This window comes from Dipteris shenzhenensis, chromosome 32, assembly GCF_047967505.1.
Source record: "Dipteris shenzhenensis isolate YYH24624 ecotype China chromosome 32, Dip_SZ_1.0, whole genome shotgun sequence".
In the NCBI taxonomy this organism is placed as follows: domain Eukaryota; kingdom Viridiplantae; phylum Streptophyta; class Polypodiopsida; order Gleicheniales; family Dipteridaceae; genus Dipteris; species Dipteris shenzhenensis.
Window position 1 is genome coordinate 23,076,965 of NC_141627.1, and position 25,369 is coordinate 23,102,333.

General features: G+C 45.8%; 1 protein-coding gene and 1 pseudogene across 1 annotated transcript in view; one reads left to right on the plus strand and one right to left on the minus strand.

Moving 5' to 3' along the window:
* LOC147880475 (spermidine synthase 2-like) overlaps nt 1-25,369 on the plus strand; it is an 80,989-nt gene that overhangs the window by 45,052 nt on the left and 10,568 nt on the right. The window contains exon 7 of the mRNA XM_087370521.1: nt 19,421-19,616. Within this exon, the coding sequence (XP_087226647.1) occupies nt 19,421-19,616 (196 nt within the window). The remainder of the gene's footprint in view (nt 1-19,420; nt 19,617-25,369) is intronic.
* Nucleotides 9,908-13,405, minus strand: LOC147880476 (uncharacterized; annotated as a pseudogene).

Here is a 25,369-nt window from a genome sequence, read left to right on the forward strand (position 1 = left end):
GCAAGGTTGATACCAGGCAGATTTGGGCTTTTCTTTTTTGCTGTGTTAAAGGCAAGGTGGATACTAGGCAGATTTGAGCTTTTCTTCTCTGTTGTGATCGGACAAAAGAGGTTGAGATAATGTAATATAGCTGGATTCAATGTGGAAACGGAGTTACGGTGGGTGTGTGGATTTGTATGTGTGAGAGCATATTTTTATACTATGGTCTACCCCCACTATTGGGCACTGATGACGTCAGTGGGGATGTCATAGTAGCTAGTCCCTGCTATGCATGATGGAGTTTATGGTTTTCAACCTTATGAGTGACTATCATGAGATTGAAACTGCACTATGTTGTGTTTTTAGAGGATGAGTTTGGGAATGTTCCAAGATTCATCTAGGTATATCCATAGAGTCTAGAGCGCCCAGTGTCTAACCAAGTAAAAAACAAATCAAACTCTGGTCGCCGTGGATGAATGCCAAAGAGCCAAAAGAATTTTCCAAAGACAACATTTGGAAAATGAGCTCTTAGATACTCTCCAATGATACCTAGCAAATCTCGAGTACGCGAACAAAGCAAGAGGAGACGAAGCACACATTCCCGCGGAGCATGACATCGCTGACAAACAGTAGGAGCAATATGTTTGCGTGCCATAAGATGCCCAAACGGGAAAACTCCCAATAAAACTCGCCACAAGAAAATCTATTGCCGAAGAGGAACTTTAGAATCCCAAATATAGTGTAGTCTCTTCCGCCACCACTTTGTAGGTCGATGCATATGCCAAATCTGATTTGCTCGGTCCGAAGCCCAACATAACTTTATACAATGCCGATACCGTGATATGAGACAGTTTTAGCGGATGGGATGTGGACACAGAAGGCTGAATAGTCCAGTCCTGAAGTCTCGAGAGGAGGAAAAGGAAGAAAAGGCTGAAGCATAGAATCAATGGTATGCCACACAGGACAATAATGCATCCCCAAACCATATTTTGCAGCTGCCAAAGGAAAAGAAAGGAGAGTATCATCATCATGGATGACATCTGCCATCGAATAAATACCTTTGAAAGTGAGAAAATAGGAGCGTCTAGGCTCCTGCACTGCAATAGGTGGATCTAAAGCTCTAGACCAATGTATGCTTTCAGCTCTCAAAGAGTTGCCTTGCATAAAATCACGACCATGCCATTCCAAATGGGAGAGAATGTGCTTTCAATCCAATAACAGGTTGGAGACAAAAGGACAGCCTTTGACCTTGCTCTCAATAGAACTAAAGAGAAAGTCTCATTGCATGGGCTGCCAATGGCCAAAAACAGGGGTGTTGATTTGCAAAAGCAAGAAACGGATCATGCAAAATGTTCAAGCCCCCATGCATCTTGGGTGAACATAAACGAGACATTGAAAGCAAGCGTAAACTTTTCTTGTCATGTTTGGAACGCCAGAAAGTTTCCATTATGATGGACATGAGAGAAGTAATATGTGTCTTGCCAAACATCATTAAAGGCACGTAGAACTGAACATATGCCACCAAAATAGATTGCACTATTCGGAGCCTAACATGCAACGGCCAAGTTGCCAATTTCCAATATTCAAGCTTCTTTTTCAAATTTTCAAGAACCTAGTCTGTTTGTTGACGACAGGTCATCATCCAACCCAAAGGATAACCCAAGTGACAAACTAATTGAGTAGGCGGAACAATCTCCCCTGGCCCTAAAAGACTATGTCTATCTTTAGCATGCAATGATAAGAGCTTTGATTTCTGAAAATTGACATGAAGACCAGCAGCCGTGTCATATATAGAGAGAGCATGCATAAGGGAAGAAAGGTATGTCTCAGTATTCTACGGGGTAAAAAAAGAATCATCATAAGCTTGAGCAATCATTGGGCAACTCCCTTGTATTTCCAAACCATGAAGCGTATCAGTAGCCACCAAGTGATCCAAGTATTGAAGCATCGGGTGTGTGGCAATAGCATACAAAAGTGCACTAAGCGGACAGCCCTGGCGAACAGAACTACGAAGAGTCCAAGTCTCATAGATATCCCCCGATAGGATACAAGCAGCTTGATTGTCACTGTAGAGCCAATATATGACATGCTGCATTTTGTGCCCAAAACCCAATGCTCTCATGGTCTGCGAGATAAAATCCCATTTGATAGTGTCAAATGCTTTAGCAATGTCAACTTGTAGCAATAAAACATCCTGCTCAGTGTATTTGGCATATTCTATGCCAACATATGCATTGGCAATGTTATCTATAATATGCCGATGAGGAATGAAACCATACTGTGCAGGATGAAGGCCATCATGCAAAAAATCCTTTGATATGATCAACAACTGTCTTAGCAATGATCTTATAAATAACGGCATGAGAGTGATAGAGCTCCAATTAGTCAAAGATTCACATAGTTGCTTCTTGGGAAGAAGCTTAACCAACCCTTTTTTCCATGAGGCAGGCATGCATTGATTCTGCCATTTAGAATTAATCATACACAGCAAGGTAGGCTTAACAGCAAGGTAGGCTTAAGAAAATCCCGATACTCAAGAAAGAATTCCACAGTGAGACTATCCCAACCAGGAGATTTCCATCTACCACACACACACACACACACACACACACACTTTTTTTTTGTTTTTCTTTTGGTGAAACTATTGTTGCTTTTATTTTACAAGATGAGCATCCCAAAGCAGGATATGCTCAAAATACATCAAGCAAAGATGTCAATATATGACAAATATACATCGTGATCTAGAGACCCTGTTTGCAAACAATCATAAAACAATTGTTGCAAAGAGTGCTTGAAGAAAGAGTAAGCTGAGAAAGTCGGGTCACCAAAAACTCTATGATTTCTGTACTTCCATAGAGTCCAAAGTGCCCAATATTGAACCCAAATAAAATAAAAAACAAATTGACGTCGAGGGGGATGTGTCTCAAACAGCCATAAGTACTTGCCAAAAGTAAAGCGTGGAAATCTGCGAGGAGGAGGGTGACTCAGGTTCAGTTAGGTGCGTTTAGAGTTCTGACCTACGGAAGGTTGAGTTTGTTCTCCTGCTGCGTATTCCGAGGAGTAAAAAAGAAATCATCAGCATATTCCTGAGCAATCACAGTACCACTCCTCGGAATTTCTAATCCGTGAAGCATGTCCATGGCAACCACACACACACTTTTTTTATAGTGAAATCTTATATTTTTGTGTGGGAAACCTCAAAAAGAGGTAAAAACCCACCAAATAAGTAGAAGAAAAAAATTTACAAGTAAAGCCTTAGAGCAAAAGTCATGAGGCAGCCAAGCAAAAAGTTAGATATCGTGGAGAGGATCAAACACAGCATCCTCCAGCTTCAAATTATTGCTCTGTAAAAACTGATCAGTGATAAAGCCACACCATCAATAAAAACCAGCTGTTTATTGCCCTTGTGATTCTTCTTGATATAGGCTGGTACCCGAAATTTCTGAATCACAGGGTCAAAAACCTGTTGTAACATGGGATGAAAAGATTCCAGTAAAAAAGGCACTTCTGCATCCCGAACACACACACACACACACACACACACATTTTTTATCATTGGGTGAAATCCATCTCTCTTTCTCTCACACGCTTTTTAATATAGTGAAATCTTATATTTCTACGTGGGAAACCTCAGAAGAGGTGAAAACCCACCATGAAGTACAAAAGTAAAAAGATTACAAGTAGGCCCCTGGAAAAGCCCAGGAGGTTAATTGAAAACCGGAAAAGTGAAAATAATTACAAATCATCAAGGGGGAATCCAGCAGGATATCCGCCACGGTGAGATTATTTGCTTGCAAAAACTGTTGTAAAGGAACCACATCACCATCAATAAAATGAAGGTGTTTTTTACCTTTGTGATTCTTCTTGAGATAAGCTGCAACCAAGGATGGAAAGTGTCTAGGGAAAAGGTAGAGGCAGGTGCCAGATCCGACATTGATGGGGCATCTATATCTAGTCCAGGAGAGGCATCCATAGTAACAACTGCAACCAGAGTCTGAGTAACTTGCTCTCGCAAATCCACAGTTGGTTCCATAAGGCCATCATGAACTAGATCCGAAGAAGAGAGATCCACCAGTAGCTCAGAGGATATTGATTCAAGAGCGGAAAAAGTTAGCTGAGGCTCCACACCAACCAATGAAGACTGCTGAATTGGAGAGGGATCCGTGGAAACCACAGCAGGAGATACAGAGGGTTGCTCCGCCTGCTCCTGAAGAGACAAAGTTGCAAAAGGATTGCTCGAAAGAAGAGAAACTACATCTAACAAAGAACTACCACCCTTGGAACCCATCAGACGCCATTCTTTCTTGCGATGAGTAGTAGCAGTTGAAGAGGGAGAAGGAGGAGAAGATGGCTGAACTGGCACTAGAGTAGGTAAAAGAGCAGAGGAAGGAGCAGGGATACTAGAAGCTGACCACGAAGAAAAAGGACAAGCTCTCGCAAAGCGGCCCACCTGTCTGCATTTGTAACAGGCTGTATAAAATGAAGCGAATTGGAGCCTAATGCGCAACGGATGGGAAAACCAAAATCAATATCCATAGTCAAGGGCACACACAGGCTGCTCCACGTTCCACAACACACATAGCCGAATATCCCTAGTGGCCTGAAAGAAATCCTGTCTTGCTGCAAGGGCAGGAAGATGCGAAAGTAAAGAAACTGGTAGTGCCTTCAGGGTAGTCCACACAGGACAATGAGTAAGTAGAGTAGCTGCCGGATCAAACAAAGGATCCCAAGGCATAACACAGGCAAAAGATCCAGCGGCAGAGACACCAGCACGAGTCACCAATTGCTCTACCACATCAACCGAGGAGCAGCGAGCATAGTAGAAACCTTTGCCGATGAAGACAAAGGATGAAATATGATTAGGACCCACTGCAACATTAGCCCAACGACGAAGCTGATCTTCAGAAAGAACCCTGTCCCTAAAATAAAGACAAACCCCAAGCTGCTGGGCCTGTCGGCGACTGGAGAGCACAGGGGCAGAGTCGAAAGAACATACAAAAGGGGCACCCGAAGCAGGAATTGTTGTAATCGAAGCAGCACAGAGACAACGAAGGAAGTCCTGTTGTAAAGAAGATGAAGGACGATCCGAGGACCCCAACTTCGCCGATTTGACTAAAGGCGGTGCCAAGGAGCCACCACGCTTCCACTAGAGAAAAATGCGAGCTAAGGCACAAGGAGCAGCCGATGTCGAAAACACAAATGGACCTGAGGCAGCCAGCACCGTCTGTTGAGGAACAACCAAATTAGAGGGTTGTCGGGGCTGAGCAGAGGGAATTTGGACAGATGCAGCAACAACACTATTAAGGGGAGCGGTAGAGGGCTGTTGGGGCTGAGCAGAGGAAATTCGGACGGACACAACAGCGAAACTATCAAGGGGAGCGGATGTAGCAGTAGACGAAACAAATGGATGGGACGGCAGGTCAGCGCAGGACAAGCTCTCCATGTCTATCTCTCTCTCCTTCTCCACACTCACACTCACACTCACACTCTCTCTCTTCCTCTCTCTCACACACACACACACACATGCGCGCACACTATTTTTGTGGGGTGAAATCCAGTAAAAAGTTGTCCCCAAAGAGGAGACATGCAATGACAATATCAAAAGATTTCATTTGTAAGACGTGTAAACAGAGTAATCTATTTGATGAACAGAGAGGCAATCATAAAGGGATACCCTGAACGATATTGAAAAAAGTAGAATCTCCAAAGACTCTATGATTTCTATTTTCTCATAGAGTCTAGAGTGTTGAATATCGAACCCAAGTGAAACAAGGTGAAAATTTCACTAGGCTTGCCAAAGGCGATGGGACAACCTCACCCTTAGATTAGGACAACCTTTAAATCCACTCACTTTATCCTTCCATGATAGCATTCATTTAAAGCCCTTGCAATACCCATACATAGAGAAAGGCAAAATAAATGCTTTGCCAACAACTAGTAAGGTGAATCTTTGAAAGTGGTGGTGGACCCCTCTGACAGACACCTTAAAAGCTTTTTGTGTGCCAAGGCCCCTCCCCCACGTCCTCATAGTTAATAACTGTACATTCCAGCCAGGCATCCAACCCGAGTCTTCCTCTGAATGCCCTCCCCCTCACATAGCCACTTCCTCCGCGTTATTAGTAAGTATTAAAACCCCCACATCCTAACCTTTATAAGCACCCACTATCCCCACATGATAGAAACGTTTAAACATCTTTAAAGCCCCTTGCACATTCCCCATAGGTAGAGAAAGCCAAAACAATTGCTTAGGCTTTTGCCTTTGGCATGCCAAAAAAGATCAAACTTGGGCCTTCGTGGTTGAATGCAAAAGAGCCAAAAAAAGCAAGTAGTAGGAAACTGGGCTTAGAGATGCTGCTGAAGAAAAAGAAAAAGTCACGAGTCATAGGGTAATGTCAAAAACATGGAGCAAGGATTCCCTTGGAGCCAAGACTTCTGTGACAGACAGTAGGAGCAATACGTCTACGTGCAAAGAGTTGGCCAAAGGGAATAATGCCAAGCATCACTCGCCATAGAAAAACTTGTTGACGAAGAGGCAAGACCAAAGTTGTTGCAATCTTTTATGCCATTTGGCATTACAATTCATTCCCTGATATGAACTCCGAGGAGGAGACATGAAAACCCTATACAAACTAGCCATGGAGACATCAACCAACCGTAAGGGATGGGTGGCAGAACCATGGCAGTGTAAAGTCCAATCGATAAGATGATAAGTAAGCTCCAGCTTTGGTACCGGCAGTAAGATGCTTTGAAGCATATGGCAAAGATAGTGCCAAAGGGGTTGGTAATGCATCCCCAATCCATACTGCTTGGTTGCCAATGGAAAGGATTATAAAGTACTGCATTTAGACACAAGGAATTTTCATCAAGAGAGTCGAGACCATGCCATTTGAGATGAGGAATAATTTTTTTCCAAGCTGAAAACATTTGAAAGCAAAAGGGCATCCTCTCTCTCTCTCTCTCACACACACACACACACACACACACACACACACACACACACACACACACATTTTTTTTGGGTGAAGATTTTGTTACTTTATATTACACAATAGCTTCCCCCGAAAGGGAAGCTCAAAAGTACATCAACTGAAAATCTCAGTATATGACAAGTATACATCATAGTCTATCTAATGAGTTTGCAGTCAATCAATAAAAGATTGTTGCAGAGAGTGTCCGAAAAAGCGAGAGTGGAATATGTAGGATCACCAAAGACTCTATGTTTGCGATCCTTCCATAGAGTCCACAGTGCCTAATAACAAACCCATAAGAAAAATAACTCAAACTCTTGTCTGCGTGGGTGAATCCAAAAAAGCTAGAAATTCTTGCCAAAGGTAGCAATAGAAAATTTTGCTCTCAAACATTGTCAAAGAAGACTCAAAAAATCTCTAGTGTGTGAACAATGCCAAAGGAGATGAGGCACAGATTCCTGTGGAGCCAAACATCAGTGACAAACATTAGGAGCAATGTGTCTGTGTGCTAAAAGCTGTGCTGACAGAAAGACCCCCAGCATTACCCACCACAAAAAAAGGTGTTGTTGAAGAGGAACTTTGGATCTCTAAAGTTGCTACAATCTCTTCCTCCACCACTTCAATGGGCAATTCATGCGTTACAGTTGATTTGCCTTATTAGAAACCCAAGGTGGGGGCAAACGAATCTTATATACAGAAGATACCGTAATATGAGATAACCTCAAAGGATGAGTTGATGAACCTGGGGAATGAAGAGTCCAATCTTCAAGCTTGTGTTGAAGCTTAAGTGGAGGTATTGGCAGAAAGGGCCGAAGCATGCGAGCAATGGTATGCCACAGAGGGTAGCAATGCATCGCTCCACCATATTTCATGACAGCCAAAGGAAAAGATATGATGGTACCATCATCATGAATTACATCTGCCACGGAGTAGATCCCTTTGAGACTAATAAAGTAGGAACGTCTAGGTTCCTGTAAAGCCAACGGAGGATCAAGGCCTTCGACCAATGTATACTTTCAGCCCTTAAAGAATTGCCCCGTAAAGAGTCACGGCCATGCCATTCCAAGTGTGAAAGGATATGCTTCCAATCAAATAACATTTTGGAGCCCAAAGGACAGGCTTTGATTTTGCCATCAATACTGCCAAGCAAAAAATCCCACTAAGTGGGCTGCCAATAACCAAAAGCAGAGGTGGTGATGTGCGAAAGCGAAGAGCACATCATGGCAGCCCGAGGTTGATCACCTTGCAGAAATTGCACCCTTATGAGCAAGGATATGCTTATGAATGTTGAGAATATTTAAACCCCCATACATCTTTGACGAGCAGAGACATTGCATGGAAAGCAATTTCAAACTTTTTCGGCCATGCTTGGAATGCCAAAAAGTTTCCATAATTTCTGGCATAAAGCATATAAGGTCTGCCTTGCCAAACATGATCAAAGACATGTAAAATTGAATGTATGCCACCAAAATGGATTGGACTGTAACGGCGAAGTTGCCAGTTTTCAGTATCTTAGGCAAACATGTAACGGCGAAGTTGCCAATTTTCAGTATTTGAGTTTTTTCTTCAATTTTGCAAGTACCCAGTATGTTTGTTGACTCCACACACTCACACATGCTTTTTTTTGAACAGCTACTATACAAAATTAGAAGCGGTAATAATAGACTTCCAACTGGGCTGAGGAATGTCATAAGCATCCTGAAGAGACCGAAGCAAAGAAGATTGAAAATAGGGAAAAACATCCACCAAACACTTACACACACACACACACATCAAACTATATGATGTATATATGTATGCATGTATGTATGTGTATAACACACACTTTTTTTAAAAAAGTGAAATCTTATATTTCTGTGTGAGAAACCTCAAAAAGAGGTAAAAACCCATCAAATAAGTACAAGAAAAAAATTTACAAGTAAAGCCTCAGAGCAAAAGTCATGAGGCAGCCAAGTAAAAAGTTACATATCAAAGCTGGAGGAGGATCAAACTCGGCATCCTCCAGCTTCAAATTATTGCTATGTGAAAACGGATGCAGTGATGAAACCACACCATCAATAAAAACCAGCTGTTTTTTGCCCTTGTGATTCTTCTTGATATAGGTTGGTACCTGAAATTTCTGAATCACAGGGTCAAAACTCTGTTGTAACATGGGATGAAAAGATTCCAGTAAAAAAGGCACTTCTGCATCTCGAACAGAAGAAGATGCTGGCACAGGCATCAGAGGCAAAGGAGCTAGATCAACATTTGTATCCTCCGACGAAAGAGCTGCATCTGATAAAGCAAGACTCGGCATTTCAGCCATAGTTACTAGGGAACGTGAACGGCAACGGAATGTCGACCCCCTGGGGAATGGGAACACCCAAATCCTAGGGAACGTGAACGGGAAGGGAACGCCATGTCACCATACCCATAAACAAACATACTATTCTATACATTAGAAAGCTTAAACTTAGAATCCAAGGCTCAAAAACATTGCAATTGCTTTTGGAGTAAGCCTTAAGGACTCAAGACTCAGGACATAGTTCACGAATAATCATTGATAATAGAATCTAGATTAATCATTATAGCTTGCCAATGGCATACAAAAGCAAAGTCCATCAGGTGTCACTCTCTTTTTCTTGTATCCAGATTCAAGATTCCAAGACTCAAGATAATATCATATGTTTGTTCCTTATCCTACTATTGAGGCTCCTAGAACTTAAAAAACTAGCTGCTACATGCATGATCCACTCAACACTATCAACATCTAAATCTGCAGCATTGTGGTTGCTGCCCTCTTCCTCCTCTTCATCATCTCCATCATTTGGATGATCTCCATCTTCTTGGTCATCTCCAACATTAGCCAAGTTCTGCAACAAAGGTGTATCAGCCCCATAATCCTGCCACCATAGAGCAGACCCCACAATATACCCGTCCCTTTGTGCATCCTCAGAGCCACACATTCCATATTTCTTCCTTTAAAAAGCCAACTCATCCTTTACTTGCCTTCGCTCTTGTGCATCTGGTACCATTTGCTTCAGTATCTTCTCCCATCCTCGCATCACCTCCTTATTCGACTCTTGCTTGTTACCTTGAAATTCAGGATCCAAGATATAAGCTGCAGCATGCAAGGGTGAATGATAGGAGTTCCACCGCTTCACTGCCAAGTCTACTAATTCTTGCTTCCTATCAGGATTAGTCACCACCTCCTTCACATTTTCAATCATTTTGTCCATCCCCTCTTAAACTTTGCCAATGCATGGCTCATCACTATCCATAAGCCTCATCAAAAGGATGATGGGCTTCACTATTTTCACCATATGATTGACATCCTCCCAATAGGCATCAGATAAGCATAAAGACTTGCATTCCAAGGCATTTGCACTCTTTGATTCCTTCCACGCCTCCTATTCATTACACACAACAAGCTACCTTATGTAGGATCGATGAATAGAAAGAGAGAGAGAGCAAGGTACAAAGAGTCGATAGAGTGTGCCATCACGTCAAAACTAGGATAGATAGAAAATAGAGAGTACAAAGTACTTGTATCTAGACCTAGGACTAAGTGTCCTATGTGGCCTAAAAGGCACTAACACTACAAGTGCCTATATTTATGCCCACAAGGCACATACCATGGCCTATAGGGCATCACTAAAACCACCAGGAGATGGCCTACAAAACCCCCCCCCCCCCCCCCCCCAACGGGATGGGCTGAAGTACTCTGGAAACGTCTCAGAATACCTGGTATTTTCTGGTCATGGTGGCACATGTTCATCCAAAAGGATATAGCCACCTATGAATGTACAAGGGATGTCAGATCATGTAACAAAGGGAACCAAGTGTAAAGCCTGTCGGAAGACTTCGAACTTGGGACGAGGAAGTGCCTTTGTAAACATATCTGCTATGTTGTCCTCTGTGGGAAGATAGGACAACTCTATGTCTCCTGCTGACAGCCGCTCCCGAACATAATGATAGTGAACTTCAATATGCTTGATACGTGCATGAAACACTGGGTTATGCGCAATGGCCAAAGCACTCTGGCTGTCAGTGTAGACAATAGTGGAGGATGTCTGGCGAATACCAAGATCTGTAAGTAACTGTCGAAGCCAAACACACTCTACTGTAGCAATGAAAGCTGCCCTGTACTCAGCCTCACAGCTAGATGTGGCAACTGTTGGTTGCTTCTTGCTGAGCCAAGAGATACATGAATTGCCAAGCAAAAAACAATTGCGAGTATGTGACACTTTGGTGTCGGAACATCCTGCCCAATCACTATCCGTGTAATCATGCATGGTAAATGAACCCTGATCACCATGGAAGAGGGCTAAATCTTGAGTGCCTCTGAGATATCTGAAGACTCTCTTCACTGCGTGCCAATGCTGTGAACTGGGCATGTGCATGAATTTGCTGAGCTGAGATACTGCATACTCTGCAATCCTCAGACTAGAAGGATTTTTGTCACTAGAGATGTGCTTTTTGTAGAAAACTCAAATCAGTCCATGGTTGAGACAGCTGCATACAAGTTCTCAGGATGTGTTTGAAGGGTTTCTTCCACTGCAATTGAAGGCACTTCAGAGCAGCTAGTACAAGATCGCTGTATTCAGGCTGCACATGCTAATGCACAGCAGCCTTTGAATGCTCCCAATCAGGTCCTGGATCAGCCTATCACACATGAAGGGGTATAGGAGGTTGTTAGAGAGAAGAGAGCTGCTTCTAACTAGGAGGAGGGCTGGTTCAAGAGGAGGAAACTATGCTGATACGGCTTGGATTAGTTCACTGTGTGATACAAATGAAGTGGATTAGAGCCATGAAGTGAGAATTGGATTCTATATAGAAGAACAATACATGCGAACTCGTGGATTTGCCCATAGAAAGAAAGCAGGGATATCTTATGCATTTTCAGTTGTATTCCAGGCTTCTAGGCCTTTATACCAGTCCCAAATTTTGCTGAAATTTTTGCTAATGTGACCCAATGAATGATAATCTGACTCAATGTCCTGCAAAAGTGACTCAATGTCCTGCAATCTGACGCAATGTACTGCAAACAACAAGAGATTGCAGACCAAATCCCAAAGGCCCAATGTTCTTGCAAGAAATTGCAACCAAAGGTGGAAAGAACTGGAAGCCCCAAAAAATATCAATGTCCTGTATATGACCTTGTACGTGCAACACCTGTATAGAGATCTCGAAAGAAGTACTAGCTGTATGGACAGCTCAAGTACAATGTACAGTGACTGATCAAGTACACCGTACGATGCACGGTGTACGGTTGTACGGCTGTACAGAAGAGGTACTGTGTACGTTGTACGGAACTGTACGTGGCTGTACGATGTACGGTGGTTGTGCGGTGTATGATGCAAGTACGTGGTTGTACGGATCAGTACGCAAGTACGTGGCTGTACAATATACGGCGGCACATGTATGCAACTGGTATGGGCGTAGTACTGAGCAGGTTGTACGGCGGCGCAAGTACTAAAGGTTCTGTACGGTGATTAAAGTACGGAACTATACGGAGTCACAGTACGTCTGTTGTACGACGAAGCACAGTACGATGCCTTGTACGGACAAGTACGTAGTGCAAGCACGGAGAGCAGTACTGATGTACAGCGACACATGTACGGGGATGTATAACGGGTGTATTGATCGCAGGTACGACGGATGTACGGACATCTGGTACGGAAATGTAGGGGCAATTGGTACGGACTGTACGGGGATAGGACGCAGAGCCGGGCTCTGATACCACTGTAGGATCGATGAATAGAAAGAGAGTGAGAGCAAGGTACAAAGAGTCGATAGAGTCTGCCGTCACGTCAAAACTAGGATAGATAGAAAATAGAGAGTACAAAGTACTTGTATCTAGACCCAGGACTAAGTGTCCTATGTGGCCTAAAAGGCACTAACACTACAAGTGCCTATATTTATGCCTACAAGGCACATACCATGGCCTATAGGGCATCACTAGAACCACTAGGGGATGGCCTACACCGTAGAGCATTTTTTACCTCTAGAAGACGCTCCAACATGATGAAGTTGTATGCAAAACGTGTCTCTGAATACTTCAAGAGGTCTTTGGAGGCAAGCTTACGATACACTGCAAGAATGTAGTGGTGTCGTGTGATAAAACCAATAATATCCTTTGCAAAATCAATTATTGGATGAACCCAAGCAGGCTTCCCTGTGTCCTTCAACAAGTTATTCAAGCAATGTGCCATGCAAGCACTAAAAGTGAGCTTAGTATAACGTGCCTCCAAAATGTGACCTGCTGCCCTATTGGAATTCTCCCCATCTGCTATGAATTGAATGACATAATCAGCCCCCACCTCATTAATAGATTCACTCCACAAATCAGCCAACCTCTCTGCTGTCTTTCCGCCCTCTGAGTTATCAATGGACTTCAAGAAGCATGACTTACCCTTGCAATATGCAACTATGCCCTGAATAGATCGACTACGTGTATCACTCCATCCATCACCCATCAAGGTAGCACCAAATGTCTTCCATTCCTCTTTAACAAGCTTCAAAGCCCGCTCTATGCCGTGCTGCTTCTAAAATCTTGGTTCTCAAGTCTTCATAAGATGGCGGTGTGTAAGAGGGACCAAAAGTTGCAATAGCCCTCACCATATCCACAAAATAAGGATCACAGAGTCCACAGTCAATGCTTCAGCCTTCTATAGCTCAAGCCTCAACGCCAAGTTCTAATTGGTCGTTGAGCACAACAACCTATTGCCAACAGTTCGTCGAAGCTAGTGTAGTTGCCAAGGCCCATCGTCTAGCGTCAAGCTGGAACTCTTCTTTTGTGTAGCCTTCACCTGTGTATGTAGTTCGAAGATGGGCGTTAGCGTAGCTGTTTGTCTTGTGCCGTCACTTGTTTGTGTTGGAACGCTTGCATGCAGTAGGCTAGCGTAGGCTAGCTGTAGCGTAGGCTGCACGATGGTAGCGTAGCTTGATAGGCTATAGCGTTAGCAAGCTGCTAGGCGTTGCATGCAGCCTTGCAAATCGAAGCAAGCTTGCAAGCGGAGAACACGCAGAGCATGGAGGTCGACTGCAAGCGGGGAACACACAGAGCGGCGAATCGCGCCAATTAGATTAGAATTAGATAATTTGCCCCAAATCGTTACATGCATGAAGGGAACGGCCTAGGGAACGTTCCCTAGACGTTCCACAAGGGATATGGAACGTTCCATAGCCGTTCTAGAGGCCAGATGTTCCACAGATGTTCTCTTCAAGCTGAGTGAAGAGAACGCCGTTCCAACGTTCCATAGCTATGGAACGGCGTTCCCTGGCAACTATGATTTCAGCTTCACTTCGAGGATCAACCTGAGAAGGAGCATAGGGTCACATCCATATCTAGAGGAGAAGGAGGCTGGTGATGCTCAACGGGAGTCGGATCTTGAACTTCTTCAGCAAGAGAAAGATTAACATGTGATTTTTCTGCCTTCCTCCAGTAATGCTTCGGAGCAATAAAAGAAGGCTTATCCAGTAAAGCCTTAGCAGAAACCGGAGGAGAAGGAAGAGTAAACTTTACTGTTGAAGGAGCAGTAGGAGGAGTGGTCATGGAAGCCGAAGGGCAAGCACGTGCAAAATGACCAACCTGCTGGCACCGATAACATGCTGTAGGAAAAGAGGCAAAATGCAGCCTGATGCGCATCGGATGAGCAAATCCCAAATCAAGATCAAGAGTAGAGGGCATGGGCTGCATCATATCCCATAAAATACAAAGGCGAACATCCCGAGTAGCGTGCAAAAACTCCTGTCTCGGAACATGTAGAGGCCTTCCCAAAAAAGCTGCAAGAGTAGGAAGATGCTGAAGAAGAGGCAGGGGCAACACTTTAAGGGTAATCTAGACAGGACAGTGAGTCAGAAGAGAGGCAATGACGGGAGGTCCCCCAGAGTGATCTGTGTGTCCCCTCGATGTCTCGTGTGTCGTGCTGCGGTCGTCGGGTCGGGGTCTCTGTCACGTTTGCGTCTAGAGACTGGACGATCAATGTCACTCGATGGGAAGAACTTTGTGATCCTGGTCTGAGAGGTGTCTGATGATGTGGCCAAGCCCTGTCGCCTGAGTAAGTACTCTCTGTGTCGGACCCCCTTGTGAATGAAGGCCGCGAGGCATCTTTGATCTGGGTAGGCGAGAAATCTGGAAAGGAGTTGGAGCTGTCTCTGAAGAGGCAGTGGTAGCGACCTCGGATCTCGTAGTACACTGGGCACCTGAAAATAAAATGCTCCTCCGACTCGACCTCTTGACAGTCGCACAATATGCATAAGCGATGCTCCCTAGGAATCCCCTCTGCTCGGCTGCTCTATGCGGAGGCGGTGTGATGATACCCGAAACTGTCCGATGGAGATCCGTAGTGAGTGAGGCATATGAAGCTCAGTGTACCCGGGTGGTGTAATGAATCCCTCCTCTGAAATACGAAGACAGTAATCTCTGTAGAAACTCAGCTTCACTAGAAGCTCCCTCGGCTCCAACCAGGTTCTAAAGGTGTGTAGCTGCAGGATATCCTCACGAATGACTTGGTTGGTGTGTGGCCCGATCGGGATGGTGGGTGGGAGTACCGGAGGGGCATTTGAACTGTACTAAAAAGGAGGTATCCTATCGATGTGGAACCCTAGTCTCACAAACCATTTGTGAGTCCGTGCATACCAGCATCGCTCGTCTCCCTCTGTTGCCTACCTCATGGAGGAATTGAGAGCCAACCATGGCAACCTGTGTCTCCCTGATGTGGAGTCTCCATATGATCTAACCCGGTGTAGATATATAATGGTTTGAAAGGCTGCATCTAGCTGGAGTGGAGAAGCACCAAACTCGGCCTGAATGATGCGATGTGTTATAGACGGTCTCCCCCGGATCATCCATGAGAGCATGAGGATCTGTAGGCACTCCACCCGTGTCCACTCTATCAGGCCCCCAACAAGGACTGCCATACATACCGGCTGGTCGGATCAAGGAGTCGAAGAGAAGAGCCTTGGTCCGAGGGTCCTGGAAGTGGGAGTGGAAGCATTGTCTCTCTAGCCGAGCCAGTGAGGCGTATCCCTTGCTCAGTATGGCTTGCATCGCTGGTCTCATCGTGAAGATCGGGTTGGAGAAGATGACCCCCAAGTAAGTGTATGAGGATACGATCTCAAGTGGTGACCCACCGAAAGTAAAAGTAAACTGCTTCCGTTGCATGTTTGCTCGAGAGGTGTTAAAGATCATGACCTTGGTCTTGCCAAGGTTGACCTCCAAATCATGGGATAAACAAAAAGCCTGCAGTGCATCCAGGTGTCGCTGGAGCCCCTCGGGTGTGGACGACAAGAGTGCCAAGTCATTTGCATAAAGAAGAATCTTGATGATGATCCCGGCAAGTGAGCAACCGGTCCCTCCGAACGCCCCCATGAAAGTCTCAAGCTCATCGATGTAGAGGCCAGACAGGGTCGGTGATAAGGGACAATCCTGTTTGACTCCTATGGTACTCAAGATCTCATCTGTCCAACCTGCGCCTGTCCGAACTCGGCCTGAGACTCTCTCATATAGTGCCATGACTGCCCAGATGATCTCCTGATCAAATCCCAGTGTCTGTAGGTGTGTGATGAGACGAGCTCGAGGTACTGTGTCAAAGGCTTTGCGGAAATCCACAAAGCAGCAATATACCCTCTCCTTTTGTGATCTGGCCTCCTCAATGACAAACCTGAGTGTGAGTATGTGATCCATAGTCCCATGGTCTCGCCCTAAACCGACCTGACCCTCTGCTCTGAGCCCTCTCATCCCTGCGAACAGGTTGACCGACGCATCTAATACAGCTGCATACATCTTGGACATCACATGTCCAATCATGATAGTCCTGTAGTTACTCGGGTCCATGGGATCCCCTGCCTTGTGGATGGGGGTGATGGTGTTGAGTGTCCAGGTGCGGGGGAAGCCAAGGCAAACATCGTCATTGAATAGCTTTGCTAGGATCGGGGCTAACGTGTCGATCCCATATGCGATAAACTCAGTGCATAGCCCCTCGTGATCCTTAGCTCGGCCATTGTGCAATTTCAATGTCGCGTCCTTGATGCCCCCTTTGGTGAACAATGTGCAAGTGGTGGGGCGACGTGTGTGTATGAGATTTGGAGTGGGCTGGTGTGGGACATCATAAAGATGGTGTGGATACGTGTGCCAGTCTCTTGTATCGGTGAGGGGTGATGGAGACCTACGCTCAAGGAATCTCCGCCAAAAATCCTAGAGTTGTTGCTGTACAAGATGTGCAGCAGCTCCTCCTCATTTCGACGAAGTAATGCCTGCTTCTTCCGACGTATGAGACGTCGGTACTTGCGTACCGTGTCTGGTGTGTTCGGGAGGTGACATTTAGTTCTGTCGGCGATAAGCCTTGCACTCCGCATCGTACCAATTGTTGCAGGGTATAGAACCAAGAGGTGGTGGTCTAGTGGACCGTGTGGTGTGGGGAAAGATTTGGAGGGCAGCCTCGTGGAGTGTGCGACTAATCAAGGCAGCACGGTTCTCTGTGAGTGGTATTGATCGATGTAGGTTAGGAGTCTGTTTATGCGTCCAGAGTAGGCCGGTGAGAGGCTGTGATCAAAGTGTATGTCGTGGTAGGTGTCGTGCTTCCTATGTGGTGTGTGTGGTGTGGCTAAGCGTGGGGTGGCGATAGTGAAGAACAGGTATGTGTGATCAGCTCCTGGAGGGAGTGGTGCTACGGTGAAGTTGGTGATACATGAAGTGAAGGTAGGGGATCCCATGATGTAATCTACTATACTAGTGCCCCCCCTGTGTGGGAAGCAAGTGAGAGAGAGAGAGAGAGAGAGAGAGAGAGAGAGAGAGAGGGGGGGAGAGAGAGAGAGAGAGAGAGAGATTATATCTATATATATAATAGCTTGTTAGGGAGTTTTTAGTTTTTGACCTTCCCAAGTGACTATCATGAGATCGAAACCGCATTGTTTATTGTGTTTTTAGAGGATGAGTTTGGGCCCTTCTGAAGTTTTCATCCATGTTGCGGTGTGCTGATATTGCTAAAAATTATTTCTATCTTAAGTGGTGTGTTGCCCTATTAGCTATCTTTTTTGAGCATCTTTTGCTTAAAAATGCTCATTTGGTAGAGACTAACATGAAATAATGGATTCTTCACAAGCAATTGTAGCTTGAATGAAGAGAATGTGGGCTACTTTTTGATTAGCCTTCTCCTTTAGTGCTAGCCTTTGTCATAGCTAAGTCTTCCCTTCGCCTCTGGAGTGATGACAAAAGCTCAATAGGATGAATTTGCATAGATGGATGATCATCCGAGCTGCATCGTTGAGCTCATAAATGTTTTCCAACATGTTCCAAGCTCCGAGTGGCTTATCCGCAAGCTAATAGTGCAAAAGGATCGAATCAACAATAGTGCTAGTGATGACGGCAAGGCCTTCTGCATCTCTTCGAACCGAATGTCTCACTGCAACCGGATCAGCACCCCATAGTGATCTCCCATATCATTCGAACTGAAGAGAATATGACTTGCCAGGGGAATCAATAAGCGATGACCTGCAAAAAACAATGTCTCGCTGAACCGGAGTCTCCAACGAATGGAACTCCTTACTTCAGGGATGAGGGTGCCACAAGCGTTGATGATGAGGCTTTGATACCAGCACCTGTACGCAGTGGTATATGTAGGAAACAACTCTTTCCAATGCTCACAGCACACACAATGTACGACTGAATAAACAGTAGATAAAGAAAGGCAAAGATGCACCAAATAATACTCAGTAAATTCATCCACAAATAGGGGGAAAATAGGCTCTGGGCAGACTGCTGCTGGTGCAAATCTGCTCATTCTGAGGAAGATGGTGAAAGATGGCTTGCTGCTGTTCTCTCTGCTCGTACGTAGCTTTGTGAAGTGGGAGTGGAGGGGGCAGGAGGAGGGGCTTGGGGGTGGCAGACCAATCCGCCAGCTGCCTAAATGCAGCTTCTAGATATTTGTAGCGCCACACTTGCTGCTACAGCTACTCCTCACCAGCCTACTGAGAATCCTAGATCTACTGCCAATTTTCCTCCTCATATGGGGCTTACATGTGGGTCAGTGGTCCTTAACATTCTAACACATAAACCTTGGGAAATGAAATGAAACTTGTGCTTGTGATCATGTCGATATAGGCCTTACGAATGCAATTGAAAAGATTTGCTGAGTGCTCATGACCCTGTTGCTCTTATGAAACATAAGAATGTATATGGAAAATTGGTGTGTGGCTCGGTAATTTTTCTTAATATCAGAAATGAAAATGAAGGCGTCGCTTTGGGCTTTGGGCCAACCTGGTGACCCTCCATTTATAAAAGTGGGTTTTTTCAAGTGGTATCAAAATTCTGTGTGTCTGTGTCGGGAAGGAACGGTGGGAGTGCATGGGGTGCCTAGACAAGTGAGGTAAAAGAGGGGGGGTTATATCATCTAATGGAAAACCGGAACAAAGAAACACTGGTTCTGCTTGTAGCCATTTGGCTATTTATCTTCTTTGATTGATGTATTGAACTCCATACTTTCATGCAGGTCCTGCTCAGCAACTTTTTGAGAAACCCTTTTTTGAATCATTGGCAAGGGCCTTGCGCCCCGGAGGAGTTGTATGCACACAGGCTGAAAGTTTGTGGCTGCATATGCACATTATCCAGGACATTATTTCAGTTTGTCGCCAAACGTTTAAGGGATCGGTCAACTATGCATGGACCAGTGTCCCCACGTATCCAAGGTACAAATGCTGGTATTTCCAAGGGGAGATTAATGTGCTTATTTGTACCCATAACGCCCAAGATGCAATGGTATCTTATAGTTGACATACTTTTGCATACATGCACACATAAATGTAGTGTTGTGGGTGTGCTGTGCATGTGTGTTTTATTGCTTCTTTTTTGTAGCAGACGGTGAGGATGTAACATATGGGCTGTAGTAAGTTCAGATATTTGGCTAGAATGCGAGGTATTGCATAAAGAGCATAATTTAAAGAAACTTTCTTTTTTATTTTTACCAGCAGAGTTTTTTTTTTCCCTTTTTGAGCCAACTTAGAGGAAACGTGCATACATGCACACATAGTTGACATACTTTTGCATACATGCACACATAAATGTAGTGTTGTGGGTGTGCTGTGCATGTGTGTTTTATTGCTTCTTTTTTGTAGCAGACGGTGAGGATGTAACATATGGGCTGTAGTAAGTTCAGATATTTGGCTAGAATGCGAGGTATTGCATAAAGAGCATAATTTAAAGAAACTTTCTTTTTTATTTTTACCAGCAGAGGTTTTTTTTTCCCTTTTTGAGCCAACTTTGCATACATGCCAACTTAGAGGAAACGTGCATACATGCACACATAGTTGACATACTTTTGCATACATGCACACATAAATGTAGTGTTGTGGGTGTGCTGTGCATGTGTGTTTTATTGCTTCTTTTTTGTAGCAGACGGTGAGGATGTAACATATGGGCTGTAGTAAGTTCAGATATTTGGCTAGAATGCGAGGTATTGCATAAAGAGCATAATTTAAAGAAACTTTCTTTTTTATTTTTACCAGCAGAGTTTTTTTTTCCCCTTTTTGAGCCAACTTAGAGGAAACGGAGGAAAGGATATTCTTGATGTGTGTATGATATTTAAATAATGGCAAGCTCTATGCTTGAAGTAAAGATTCGTGTCTGATGATTGAAAGACCCTAGGCTACTTTTGCAGCACGCCATGAAAGAGCACATGTGGATTCTTATGCAGTGCTGAGTATTTTGTTGTTAATCTACTGTAGATACCATTGGCATTGTAAATAGTGTAGCTTTGTATTATGCTATGACCTCAATTTTTAATATAGTCCTAGAATCTAATGCCATTTGAAAAGATACATGGTTTGTTTTGTCTTTTTCACCATCAACACGAAGTTGAATCGCATGTCATAGGGATTTTCATATCCCTTGAGGCTTTGTGTGCTTTCATAACATGCTGGTGCTGTATTGACCTGATTGTTTCCCAGTTGTGATTGAGTACCTTTGTTGAGATCAGCCATTTGGATGGTTTCCGCACACTGTTGGTTGGGTCTGAGCTGAATACAGAGAATGAAATAACTCGATTGCAAGTTTATCTGGTGATGGTCTTAAAATTGATTTTGTAGCCATCTATCAGCGCTGCTTTCAGCCCAGTTTTAGGAGGCATGACTCAGAATTCATGGGCCATGGGTGTGTTTTGAGTTTGTCAATCACATTTTAGAAAGCCCTCTTTCTGCTTTTTAGTTTCAGTTTGAGACAGGTGTGCAATTGCATCTGTGACTACTTCTAGAAAAGTTTTATTTGATCAAATGGTGGCATCTTATGCCAGTCCAGAGGGGCTGAAGCTTGAGGCATCCGCACGTTGCTGAAACCCCTGGTTTGGAGGTTTTTCCCTGGTCTCCACCTTTTCCTTCTGTTCTCCCGCTACCGCTTCCCCTGCTTCCACACAACGGGAGCAGGTCTTTTGCTTGCTTTTTCGAGGAGTGGAATCTTGGTGGTGACCTCTTTTTGGGCCTGGCCAGGGGGCTCTTATGGCAGCTCCCTCGACTCCCTAAGCTGTTCGGATTTCTCTCCCCCAAGGGCAAACAACAAGTGAAGATGGCCGTCTAGTCCCTCGACAAAGAATTGGTGGGCTGCATTGTCAGCCTCAAGCCCACTTGGAGCCAGGTTCGTGATTGGATACAGGCAAGTTTGCCCTTAGAGCGTGACCACATTTAGGAGGTCACCATCTACAGGGGAGGTGTTTTTCTTCCCCAGTTGAGCTCCCCCAATATCACCTAGGCCCTTGTGAAGTAGAGCCCAATCTTCCTTGACCGACATATGGTGTTTTTCACATCGTGGTCCATGGCTTTATCGTGGATGACATGGATTGGATGCACCATGTGCCATGCTTTCCAGTGACCCTTTGGTTCCCTGGCCTTCCGAAGGAGTATTAATCCATCTTATCTTCAGAGGGTGTTCTTGTATTGTGTTAGAGTCTCCGTCCACAACGTCCTCGATACTGATGGAAAATGAGGGTCCCTCGACTCAGGGTGATAGCAGAGTACCTGAAGTCCTTGGCTGAGGGGAGATTTTTTGAGACGTTTGATGGAGGTTGGTTTTGACAGAGGGTCAAGTTTTGAGCACGCCTAGGGTAGTGCCTTCATTGCAAACAAATGGGGCACCTTGTGAGAGCCTGCTCTTGCAATATAAGTTGATCCGCCGCCTCATTCAAGACAGCAACGAGAAGGCCATGTAGGTAGAAGATATGCAACAACATGAGACAACTCTGTGGGTTGAGCATTCTAAGAAGGCTTGGACCCACTCAGGTGGATTGAAGGAAACCGGCAAATGGACTACAAAGAATTGTAGACACCCAGGCATGATGTCGGTAGAGGCGAGTATGAGACCCTCACTAGCACCCTCCTGCGAGCCTCCCCCTCCCCTCCCGTACCTCTACCTCCCTTAGCCCCTCCTCCTCGCCTCGACCTCTCCCGCCCCTACCTTTTCGCCCTCACCTCCCCTCACCCGCCGCTGCCGCTGCGCCCTCCCTCGCAACCCCCGCCTCACCTCCGCCTCACCCCCTGCCCTCCGACCTCACCCCCTCGCACCTCCGCTCACCCCCTCGCACCTCCGCCTCACCCCCTCACCGCTGCCTCTCCGCCCTCGCACCTCGCCTCACCCCCGCCTCACTCCGTCCCCCCTCGCTACGCTCACCCCCTCCGCCGCTCCGTCCCTCCCCCCCCTCGCCCCTCCGCTCCACCCCCCCCGCCGCCACTCCGCTCCCCCCCCGCCTCCCGTTTCGCCCCCCCGCCCCTCGCCTTACCGCCCCCGCCCCCTCCCGCCCCTCCGCCCTTCCGCTCCACCCCCGCCTTCCCTTCCCGCCCTCCCCCCCCCCGCCCCTTCGCTCCACCCCGCCCCTTCCGCCCCGCCCCCCTTCCGTCCTCCCGCCCCGCTCCGCCTCTCCCCCGCTCCCGCCCCCGGCTCAGGAGGAGCTGGCTAAGGGAGCCCCCACAAATCAAGCACAGTCACCTAGGGGGAGGTTCTCTTTGATCTTTTGGCGATCCTATTCCTCTAATTGCTCCTCAAGGCTTAGGGTCTACCTTAGGCCAGGTTCAGACTACATCACGTCTTCCCCCCGCTTTCCCCTCCCTCGAGATCCCCTCCTCACCCATTTTCTTTAACCCCTTCTCTCCTCTTCCTCTTCTCCTGCAAGGGCTCACCCTTCTCTCCCCCTCCCCTCTGGGCCCCACCCCCCTTTTCCATTTCTGTTGCCATTGTAAGAAGGCCGAGGATACCCCTTGATGTTGTAGCCTCTTCCCCACCCCTTCTTGTAGTCGCCGTTTCTCCCTCGGTTAGCCCATGCCCGAGCCAGAGTGCGGCACCTTCCTTCTCACAGGCTCATCGTGAGACTCCTCCCGAGCCAGCACAAGAGTCTTTGTCTTTCTCTCGGATTCTAGGTCGAAGCCTCATCCAAGATAGCCCCTCCCGTGAGAGTCTTGTTAGCTGGGACCTTGGAACTATCTTGATGTTTCAGATGACTACCCGATTGCTTGAGGTGTCAGTTTTGATCTTGATCTGGAACAATGGACCTCCGTACTTTTTGATCTGATTATGAGGATTAGATGTTTAGGATGATGGAGGAGTGGTTGGGGCAGTAGGGGAAGGAGCTGTGGATCACACATGGACACATGGTTACTTTCCAGTTAGCTCTCTCTCTCGAGAGGGGAGGCCTAGTCTTGTAGTAGCAAGGACCTTAGGAGCATTTCAGGTAGGTCACACATTGGCCGCTGAACTGCTGTGCTAGCCGGCTAGGCGTGGAGACCTTTTTGATGTAGTGGGCACTAAAGGTGGGTATAGAGCCAGTCATGCCTTTGGTGTGCCGCTGCACGGACACGGATTATTTAACGTCCAAACCTCCATCGAAATCATAGAAGTCCAAGGTTGTTACACTGGTCCCCCCCCCCCCCCCCCCCTCGGCCTCTTCCCCCAAAAAACCTCGGCGGAATTGGACTATGGTGGGTTGTGACATGCACAACCTTCATGATTGGGGCGACCACAATAGCGGCTAATTCTTAGTCAAGAGTTATAGAGGGCTATGGTGTAGATATTCTTTTGATTCCGGAGCACATGTTCTCAGCCACGGGCATTAGATGACGGTGCCTCCTCCTATTGGGGAGAGGACCTGAGGTGTGGTATCGGTAGTAGGTAGGAGCCGGGGCATGTGCATTTTCATGGTGCCTCCTCCTTTTGGGGGAGAAGGTCTGAGGTGTGGTATCAGTAGTAGGTAGGAGTGGGGGTGTGTTTATTTTCATAGCCGAGTCTTTGGAGTCCTGAGATGTGCCCATGGTAATTTGGATTTGTAGGTATCCTGGTGCCTGGATGAACCTGTCGTCGCTCAAGTGAAGAAAATGCGCTATAGAAGGCCATCTTTGTTGCATGTGCCTATAGGAAGGCTATTTATATAGCATGGACGTATACCTATCATAGATTGACCCGTATGATCTGATGAATCTCGTATTGAGTCAGGCGCAAGAAAGGGGCATCTAGAGAATCCTGATATGGGGTAAATGATTGATAGACATGCCTTGATTGAAACCATATAGATGCTTTTGCATAGCAACGTTGCTCATCTCTCTTAGAGAAAGAAAGAAAGTTTATCAACGTTCAAACCACCGCAGGGTCTATGAGACTGAAGAAAAACTTGATACAATAAAAGCTAAGGGTGGGTGAGTAATGTAGACATCCGCACCCAAAGCTGATGTTTGAGACGAGAGTATAAACAAACCTATGAATGCTGTCTAGGAGACCAACTCTTTCGGTTAGCTGAGGATAGAAGAGCTGATCTTGTCCGTGCAGTGCCTCTAGCTTTGGTGAGAGCTGGCGCCATTGAAGAAGGAAATATTAGAGCACTGTTGATGCTCACACCATCAATATGTGTGGGCCCTTTCTCCTCCTTTGTGGTCTTTGAGAAGTTGCTCATCGTCCAACACGTACTATCATCACTCAAGTTGTATGTCTCCCGAAGTTTAATAGTAAAGAGGATATACATGTGGTTCTCATGTGTGGGTCAACTCGAGGACGAGTTTGTCATGTTGTGCTTTCTGGGGGAGTGCAAGAAGTCTGTGATGGTACTATGGCTGGACTCCCATGGACCCTCTCGGTATGGCCTCTATAATCGAAGGAGTCGATCTTTACGCCACAGGCGCTCGAGGAGGAAAGTCGCCACACGTTACTAATCTGAATGGTACTCCAAATTCGCTTGAATAGATAGTGATGCCATCCATGAATCTCATAGTAAACTAGGCATGTGAATGCAAAGTGATTCTTTTGTCTCAACCTCCTAGTTTGGATTAAAACTCCTTGATGAGGGCCACGTCCTCACGATATATTGCCCATTTTCCACCCTTCCAAGCTGTCTTGACCTTGGCTAATTCCGTTGACTTTTGTTTTAGTTAAGCTCGTGTGAGCTCCTTGGCTATCCATATTTAAGCAACCCCAATTA